Here is a 9874-nt window from a genome sequence, read left to right as displayed (position 1 = left end):
TATAGAAAATAGAAAATACAAGGATTTCAGAAAATATAGCTGCTGCGCTGTCTCAAGCAAACAAACCCCAAAGAGAAAGCAACCCAAAGCTACCAGTCAGCAACAATTAGAAAAGTCACTAGAGGTCGACGAGAATAAGCAAACTGGCATCAATGTCCATATTGGGTGGAAATACAACTGTGTGCGTGTGCGTGTGTGTGTGTGTGTGTGAGTGAGAGAGAGAGCTTGTTGTAGCTAAATGCTCTTTCTTTTCCCTCTTTCACCCACACACACATACACCGACATGTACACGTGCACTGCTGAAAGTCCACCTGAGGTTCTGTAACTGATTGATGATTTGTCTTATCAATTGTCCAAGCAAGAGAGTATATTTGGTAGACAGGTCAGGAAGGGTCACTCTGAGTCAACCCCGCCCCCCCCCCACCCCCATTCCCTTCATCTGTCTCAGTTCTGAAGGCTGGGAGTCCACTTTTTACCCACCCCCCACTATCAGGATTTTCCAGGCTCACTGGGGTCCAGTGTGTGTGTGTGTGTGTATGTGTGTGTGTGTGTGTGTGTGTGTGTGTGTGTGTGTGGGCAGGGGTCAGCACAGGGGGCATGGAGGTCCTAGTTCATCCAAAGCATCAGGAGAGAGAAGCTTGGGTCCCATCCTCTCAGGCAGCTGCCTCGCACCTCTGGCTGAAGAGCACCTCCACGACCTTGGGGTCAGCCAGCGTGGAGAGGTCACCCAGGTCCTTCTCGTTACGGGCGATCTGACGGAGGACCCGTCGCATGATTTTACCTGCAGAGGATAGAAACCCAATGCCATTACGGCTCCAATGTCCAATATCACACACCGTTATTGTCACATTATGGAACAAGTCTTGGAACAAGTTGTGGAACAACTATTCATTCATTCATTCATTCATTCATATTCATTCATTCATATACTCGCTAACATGGGAATCTCCGGTTCTGCTCTCTCCTGGTTTGAATCCTACCTCACAGGACGCTCGTTTAACGTATCATGGCTTGGTCAGCTATCTGCACCTCACCATCTCACCACAGGGGTCCCCCAGGGCTCAGTACTGGGCCCCCTTCTCTTTGCTATCTACACCACCTCCTTGGGACAGATTATCCGTTCGCATGGCTTCTCATACCACTGCTATGCAGACGACACACAGCTCTATCTGTCCTTTCCACCTGATGACCCCTTGGTTTCAGCACGGATCTCGGATTGCCTCTCAGACATAGCTACATGGATGAAGGCACACCACCTCCAGCTGAACCTCTCAAAGACTGAACTGCTGGTCCTCCCAGCTAAACCTACCATACACCACGACATCAACATCAAATTTGACTCTCTGTCTGTTTCACCTACCAGGACTGCAAGAAATCTAGGAGTTGTTCTCGACAACCAACTAAACTTCTCAGATCATGTTGCCTCAGTCGCCCGGTCATGCCGTTTCGCACTCTACAATATACGGAAAATCAGGACTTACTTAAATCAAGATGCCACCCAACTTCTGGTTCAGGCAATAGTTATCTCACGACTCGACTACTGCAACGCCCTCCTGACAGGTCTCCCAGCCTGCGCAGTGAAACCACTTCAGATGATCCAGAACGCGGCGGCGCGCCTGGTCTACAACCAACCCAAGAGGGCACATGTTACCCCGCTACTCATCCAGCTACATTGGCTACCTATGGCGGCCCGCATCAAATTCAAGGCTCTAACGCTTGCCTACAAAGTAGTCTCCGGTTCTGCTCCCACCTACTTGAATGCCTTCATACAGATATACGCTACCTCCAGACCGCTGCGCTCCTCAGACGAACGACGTCTAGCTCTACCTCCGGTACGCTCAGGCCAATCCAAACTTTTCTCATCTGTTGTTCCTCGCTGGTGGAACACACTGCCAGTTCCTACAAGGGCAGGGACATCCCTCTCCATTTTCAAAAAACTCCTGAAGACCCAGCTCTTTAGAGAACATCTCCTCTCATAGCAACACTTACAACAAGTCTTGCTGATCCTAGCACTCACCAGCCGTCTTAAACTGACACGTAACTGTTAAAAAGAGCACTCACTGATGCACTTATTCTTACTGTACTCTAATGTTTTTTAAATTGTCCTAATATTGTTGAGAATTGCTCTAAAACTTAAACTGTTTACCATGTTGTTAGTCGCTTTGGCTAAAAATGCGTCAGCCAAATGTAATGTAATGTAATGTAATGTAATGTAATTCATTCATTCATTCATTCATTCATTCATTCAAACCTTTATTTATACTCGTAGGGCATTGAGGTTTCCCTCACTATAGGAACTGCATGAGGATGGCAGACATCTTGGCTTAAAACATCCAAAGATAATTGTGTGATGCTGATCCTGTCCATTGTACTCGTCTTACGCCAAGTAAGTTGTCTGAAAAACGCAAACTTACGGTACAAAAAAACGGCACACAAACATTGTTTGTGTTAAGTAGCTGTGCTGTTTTACTCTTCTTTTATTGCTAAGCAAATGTGAATGTCCATTTCAATTACTCGTACACATTCCAATGCCTCAAGGGTGTTACATTGTCTTGTTGTTTGTGGAATATTGTGGAATGTGTTGTTTAATCGTTGGTGTTGCTAAAAGTGGCTAACGTTGCTGTGTTGCTAAAAACAAATGCTAGACAATGCTACGTTTCTCGAGGTGAATACCATGCTCTCTGACTCACTGTGAACGTAAATGCAAACCGGAACGCTTCTAACGAGGTAGTGACGCCATTTTACAAGTTACGGGTTGCCACAAGCCATCAGCATGGACAACGGGTTCACACGATAACAAACAAAATATAACTCTGAGTGCTTACCTGAACGTGTCTTTGGCAGCCCAGGGGCATTCTGGATGAAGTCAGGTGTGGCAATGGGCCCGATCGATCTTTTCTCTCACTATAACACACACACACACACACACACACAAACACACACACACACACACACACACACACACACACACACACACACACACACACACACACGCATGTTAAGCATGCCGCAAGCTGAAGGGTATCTTGAGGTCTCTCAGAGCTGTGTGAGATACTGTGTTTACATGCTGAATGGAGATGTGATGGTAAGTGTGTATTACAGTTATGGGTATTATGTAACAGCACCTCTGTATGTGTATATGTGTGTGTGTGTGTGTGTGTGTGTGTGTGTGTGTGTGTGTGTGTGTGTACAGTATATATGCATGTGTAAGTGCATATGTGTGCTGTACCCTGTTTCTTAAGCTCATCCTTGAGTGTGTGTGTGAACTCGGTGCTGTCCTTGAGCGTGATGAAGCAGTACAGACACTCCCCCTTGACGGCGTGCGGCCGGCTCACCACGGCTGCCTCGGCAACAGAGTCGTGCTCAGTCAGCGCCGACTCCACCTCAGCAGTACTCAACAGGTGACCTGACGGAGAAGGGAAGGAAAAGAGACAGAGAGAGAGAGAGATAGAGGGAGAGGGAGAGAGAGAGAGAGAGAGAGAGGGAAAGAAGAGATGGTAGAGAGCGTCAAAGACAATGCGTACTGTATGTGATCATGTCTGTGAGAAATTTCATATATACAGTGTGTAAAAACCCAGATCTGTTCTTCTGTGTCCGTATTGGCACATGTAAGTGTGTGGTCAGCCTGTTATTGCATGTGAGAGAATCCCCCAACAGAGGGCAGGGCCGTTTGCCTGTCCTTGTAGTGTGAGGGACTCTTACCAGACACGTTCAGCATGTCATCAATCCTGCCCGTGATCCAGTAATAGCCGTCCTTGTCCCTTCTGCAACCTGTGGGCATAGCAGCGTGAGTCAGCTCTCCACCGCATGCACAGTGCACACTTCCTGTTCTCTTCTGTAATGCACACTCCACACCATTCAGGCATTATTGAGGGGTTTGGTTGTACAAATTCATTTGTCGCCAAAACGTCTCCCAGAACAGCATTGTTATGTTGCTGGCAAATCCTAAGTTTAGTGTCACTGGTGAGACACTGGCATAATTCTCTCTCTCTCTCTCTCTCTCTCTCTCTCTCTCTCTCTCTCTCTCTCTCACAGCCCTCTCTTGGCCTGGGCGGACAGTTGGGAACGGGCTATTGGGAGGAGGCAGACTAGTACCTCAGTGAGATGAAGCGGAGTGGAGATATTAGGTGGCAGGGCCAGGCTACATAACACCAGGGAGACACAGAGGTTCCTTACTCACCGTCTCCGGTCACATAGAACCCGGGAAACTTCTTAAAATAGGTGGTCTCAAACCGCTCCTGGTTCCCGTAAACGGTTCTCATGATGCCAGGCCAGGGGCTACGGAACACCTGCAACACCCGATCAATCAATCAATCAATCAATCAATGTAGACCTCTCCCAGTTACTGTATGGTTTAGTAACTTATATACTCCATTATGTGTGTGGATCCTTCACCAGTGTGTGCTCTATGGTTGATTTGGCCACAAGGCACATACTCGGGTATGTGAATAGTAGGGTTGTAGAAATGGTATGGGGCCAACAGTGCGTTTCAGACTGGCTACTGGACTTGTGCTGTGTATTAGAGCAGGTCAGAGCCATGTGTGTTACAGAGGCGACTGGATAAGTGCTTTAGAGCTGGTTGCTGTGTTTCAGAGCGGATGCTGTTTGTATGTGTGTGTGTGTGTGTGTGTGTGTGTGTGTGTGTGTGTGTGTGTGTTTTAGAGGTGGTCAGTGTGTGTGTGTGTGTGTGTGTGTGTGTGTGTGTGTGTGTGTGTGTGTAGAGCAGGTCCTCACCAGGTAGCCCTCTGCCTCTCCCTCCAGCTCCTCTCCCAACTCACTCATAATGGAGGGTTGGACACCAAAGAACGGCAGGGTCTGAAACACACATACACACACACGCACACACACACACATGTACATACAATCCATGTACATACACAACATAAAGAACCACTCACAAACACCCAACACACACATACACAGACAAGCAGGTGTAGGATTAGAGCAGGACTTTACATAGGCACGTCGGATTATCAGGATTACTTTTTGCATCACTCCGGTTGCATAATATGGGTCCAGATTATATAGTGAGATGTAGTCCATCGCACATAGTTCCCATTCCACATCAGCGTTCTCTGAACTGACAGTATTGCATGGGCCTTTTGATAGGAAGGAACCCTAGATCATATTTTAGCATAATTACATTGTTCAATGGAGTGAGATGTGACAGAGAGCTAAGTGGAATATTATGTAGAATGTATATTCCATTACAGCGCAGAAAGAGCAGATGTGCATGAAACTCAGATACAGTAATATAATAGACTGGGTGTGCTGTGATATGGAATAGACCTGGGGGCCAGTGGGGCTGGGGGTATATAGACTGGGTGTGCTGGGGGGGGGGTATATAGACTGGGTGTGCTGGGGGCCAGTGGGTGTCCTGGGTGGGTATAGACTGGGTGTGGAGCTTACAGCTGAGCCAGGCTTCAGTGCAGTGGCTGCAGGCAGTGGAGTCAGAACATGGCCCCCCTACAGAGACACACAAGACACAAGAAGGAAGATTACTCAGTGTGTGTGTGTGTGTGTGTGTGTGTGTGTGTGTGTGTGTGTGTGTGTGTGTGTGTGTGTTGTATGGGTGACCATGAAGACTAACTCTTACCGTCTCCGTCTGCCAGAAAGTGTCCACTATGGGACACCGTCCTTGCCCCACCACCTCATGGTACCAGTGCCAGGCCTCAGGGTTAATGGGCTCGCCCACCGTGCCCAGAACCCGCAGGCTCGACAGGTCATACCTGCACACAGGGGTCAGAGGTTAGAGCAGTGGCGTAACAAACCAACGGTGGGCCCAGGTGCGAGAGCGCTACGCGGGCCCCATACCGACGAACTTTAGCCCAGGATGAATTAGCTCTGATACATGCAATACACATTAAGGGGGACTTCAATTGTTTATGCAAAGGGCCTGAGGCACCGAAGTAGTTTAGTAGTTACAGATTCCAATTTCAAATAAAAAACACACAACTACATATCCATTACATGTGAAAACATTAAAAAATAATTGTATTAACAGCCTGCAGGCCAGGGTAGGCTAATCTAATATTACTGCATTAACATCAACTCGCATGGAATTATGGGAACACTCAATGCGCCTCTTCAACCCTCTGCTGAAACTGCAAGCGTAGATTGCTTGCTTATAAACTTGCACTGCGCAGAAACAAAACTTAATGTAGCCGAACTTATTTAACCGTCCAGAAACCAAATAAAATCATTCATATGCATAACGAAGTTCCCAATATTTAATGCTCTGGCTTTCATATTTTCAATGGACAGGATAGCTAACCCACGGAGCCTCTCCTGACCCATGCTGCTCCTTAGGTATAGGTCTTAATAAGTTTGAGTTTGGAAAAAGATCGCTTAGCTGTTGCCACAGTCACAGGCAATGTCAGAAACAACATGAGTACACACTTCCCCGAATGTGGATGTTACACTGTCATAATCTACCACCAGCATTTTGGCAAGTTGAAAAATAGATGACTTCTGTGAAATCTCTGCTTTAAAGCAAGACCTGAATGAGAGGAGTTGTGTTGGGAATGTCGGTGCAATGTCCCTGCTATAATGGTCTGACAAACGTCTTGCCTTTTCAAGCAGTTCATCATCACCTGCGAGTTGAAGGGTCATAGGACGTAAAGACTCAAACACATGACAAGTTTCCCGCATACTTGCAAATCTTTGGGAGAGCTGACTGATTATGATGTGCAGAGTTCCATTAAATACCTGCACTTTGAAGTATCTCTCTGCATCGGTTAAGCGCTCATCTTCCGATAGATCGTCAAAGTGATGCTTCACTCTCCGTGCTCTAACATTCTAAAGTTCTAAAAAAAAAAAAAAAAAAAGGAGGCAGGGCGGGGGTAGCGACGGGCCCCGGGATGTCACGGGCCCTGGTGCGACTGCACTTGCTGCACCTACTATAGTTACGCCACTGGGTTAGAGGTTAAAGATTATAGGTCAGTAGGTCGCAAAGCAGTGGCAACCCTCAAGAGATTATCCTTCAGACAGCACAGCAGAATGGTTGTGTTGGACATCTCTCTATCAAACACACTACACACACTCTTAATAAACTACACACACTATCAACACACTACACACACTCTCAACACACTACACACACTCTCAACACACTACACACACTCTCAACACACTACACACACTCTAAACACACTACACACACTCTTAATAAACTACACACACTCTCAACACTCTACACACACTCTAAACACACTACACACACTCTAAACACACTACACACACTCTAAACGCACTACACACACTCTAAACACACTACACACACTCTCAACACACTACACACTCTCAACACACTACACACACTCTCCACATTCTACACACTCTACACACTCTCAACACACTACACATACTCTCAACACACTCTACACACTCTCAACACACTACACACACTCTCAACACACTACACACACTCTCAACACTCTACACACTCTCAACACACTACACACACTCTAAACACTCTACACACTCTCTCAACACTCTACACACACTCTAAACACACTACACACACTCTCAACACACTACAGTACACACACTTATCACAGATGGGACAGTTCTTCTCACTGGGGCTCACTGATCTGAGCATGCAGCACAGAGGCACAAGCGGCTCAATGGCAGCACTCTGCATGCAGCTCCTACAATTCCTTCTTTTGGCCAGCAGATGGCTGTCAAAGTCAACCAGTGTGATTCACTGTCTTTATACGTCACCTCTAAGAGTCTGTCTGTGTGTGTGTGTGTGTGTGTGTGTGTCAGTGTGTTTTCTGTGTATGCTGTGTGCGTGTGTGTGTGTGTGTTTGTGCTTGTGTCTCACTTGAGCAGGGGCTCTCGGCCATACTTCATCAGCAAGCGTATGGCAGTGGGGGCCGTGTAGAATTTGGATACGCGGTACTTCTCAATCACCTCCCAGAACCGGCCCACATGAGGGTACACAGGAATGCCCTCAAACTGAGGATCACACACACACACACACACACACACACACACACACACACACACACACACACACACACACACACACACACAAACATACACACACACACACACACACACACACACACACCCACACAGGGACAAGAAACACACAGATATTATATTCCCTCATCACCACATTTCAACTGCTCATCTTACAGAAAGTTCTCCAGTCATGTGACCAGTCATGTGACCAGGATGTTTAGGTGACTGACAGCTGGACTCACCAGCACACTTGTTGCCCCATTGGCCAGTGGGCCGTAGATGATGTAGGAGTGTCCTGTGATCCAGCCAATGTCTGCCGTGCACCAGTAGACATCATCAAAGTGGTAGTCAAACACATACTTGAAGGTGAGAGCCGTGTACAGCATGTAGCCAGCCACAGTGTGCAGCACCCCCTAGAGGAAAAAGAGGAGAAGTGCAAGGTGTCGTCTATGCAAATGCCTTTATAGACTCTTTAGTGCATCTACAATTAAGGCCTATTCACACCAAGAATGATAATGATAATGATAACTATAACCATAACCATAAAAGCATTTACACTGAACAACGATAAACAAAGTCTCTCCTTTTCGATGGGTTCTGATTGGCTATTAGCTTTTTATCGTTCTCAAAATAGCTCTGAAAGTGATCCCCAACGATATCATTTTTCATGTCATTATCATTCATATTAACGACAACCATATTTATTTATAGTTATCGTTATCATTCTTGGTGTGAATGGGCCTTTAAAACAGTGTGCCTCAGTAGACATTGACCCTAGTCGGCCTATATGTACTGTACCAACCTGCCTATATGTGCTATATATAGAACTGTCTAAAACATGTCACTACCTATTTCTACACACCTATGATAAATACCTGAAGTAATACCTAATGCCTAGAACTTAAATAAATACTCAATCTTTAAATGAAAAAATTCCAAGCCATTTGTTTTGAAAATAATGGCTGGCTGATGAAGTTAGAGACCTCTGAAGTTCGCCTACAAAAAAGAACCAAAACGGCCATCTTTGCCCATATAAGGAGATCCGGGTATTAATTGAAGCTAACTACCTATGGCAAGTTACATTGCAAGTTAGCTCCGGGGTAGCAAAAATCAAAGTGTGCCGTCTACACTTAATGGAGATCACAGTATCCACTCGAAGGCAGAGGACAAAAGTGTGTTCAGGAAAACGTCTGCATTTTAGACTTTTTCCATCCGCGCGAAAGTTTAATAGGTGCGAAAATTCATCGTGTCCCCATGTTATTTTCCCATTGGAAAAATCGGCAGATACCGGATCTCAAAGATGGCAGCTTTTTTGTAGGCGAACTTCAGAGGTCTATTAGCGGGCTAGCCGGCTCAGCCAACACCTAAATGGCTGCTGCAGCCGCCAAAATTTTCATAGCTACTAATGGCTGAAGCTATGCATGGCGTACACTATATATTTCTACAAAATGCAATACAAAAAAAAACACGATTTTACTTTCACAAATTATGTATTTATTTTGTTATCTGTAGGCTACTAAACAATTTCAAGTAATAATGTCCCTGCTGCAGTGTAAGAATAGATGCACACTTGTCAAACTTCACAGAGTAACGTTATGCATATATCTATGACATGTAATTTACAGTTCAACTTTGTAGTTAATATAAGCACACACCGTTATATTATGTTGGACAACTGCGCATTTCACTTCAATGTACACTGAAGCCTGCATCGTGAACTAGCAACGCAGCAATCTCTGAAAACGGTGGAATGTTACTGCAGTAATATCGCGTTCAATGCTGTAAATCCCTCCATTCCAGAATATTTGGTTCAAATAGGTGTTTGTGAAACCAGGCCCTGAAGATCTAACAAAAGTTTGAGTAGGCCCACGTAGGAATTAGGAAAGTATGTGAGAAATGAGATTAA

The 9874-nt window shown here is 45.8% G+C and overlaps 1 protein-coding gene across 1 annotated transcript in view; it reads right to left on the bottom strand.

Annotated features, from left to right (window-relative positions):
• Positions 1-418: 418 nt before the first annotated feature.
• LOC143134462 (acetyl-coenzyme A synthetase, cytoplasmic-like) overlaps positions 419-9874 on the bottom strand; it is a 31669-nt gene continuing 22213 nt past the window's right edge. The window contains exons 9-18 of the mRNA XM_076294878.1: positions 8211-8381; positions 7826-7959; positions 5597-5729; positions 5410-5466; positions 4735-4815; positions 4181-4289; positions 3703-3771; positions 3230-3406; positions 2826-2900; positions 419-781 (exon numbers count right to left, since the gene is read on the bottom strand). Coding sequence (XP_076150993.1) covers positions 654-781; positions 2826-2900; positions 3230-3406; positions 3703-3771; positions 4181-4289; positions 4735-4815; positions 5410-5466; positions 5597-5729; positions 7826-7959; positions 8211-8381 — 1134 coding nt within the window. The 3' untranslated portion in view covers positions 419-653. The remainder of the gene's footprint in view (positions 782-2825; positions 2901-3229; positions 3407-3702; positions 3772-4180; positions 4290-4734; positions 4816-5409; positions 5467-5596; positions 5730-7825; positions 7960-8210; positions 8382-9874) is intronic.

The sequence above is a fragment of the Alosa pseudoharengus genome, unplaced genomic scaffold (assembly GCF_046254945.1).
Source record: "Alosa pseudoharengus isolate Yale_2024_CS ecotype anadromous, Long Island Sound unplaced genomic scaffold, YU_APseudo_1.1 YU_APseudo_1.1_scf_2, whole genome shotgun sequence".
NCBI lineage: Eukaryota > Metazoa > Chordata > Actinopteri > Clupeiformes > Clupeidae > Alosa > Alosa pseudoharengus.
Note: the sequence above shows the minus strand (reverse complement) of the source record. Positions and strands in the feature narration are given on the sequence as shown.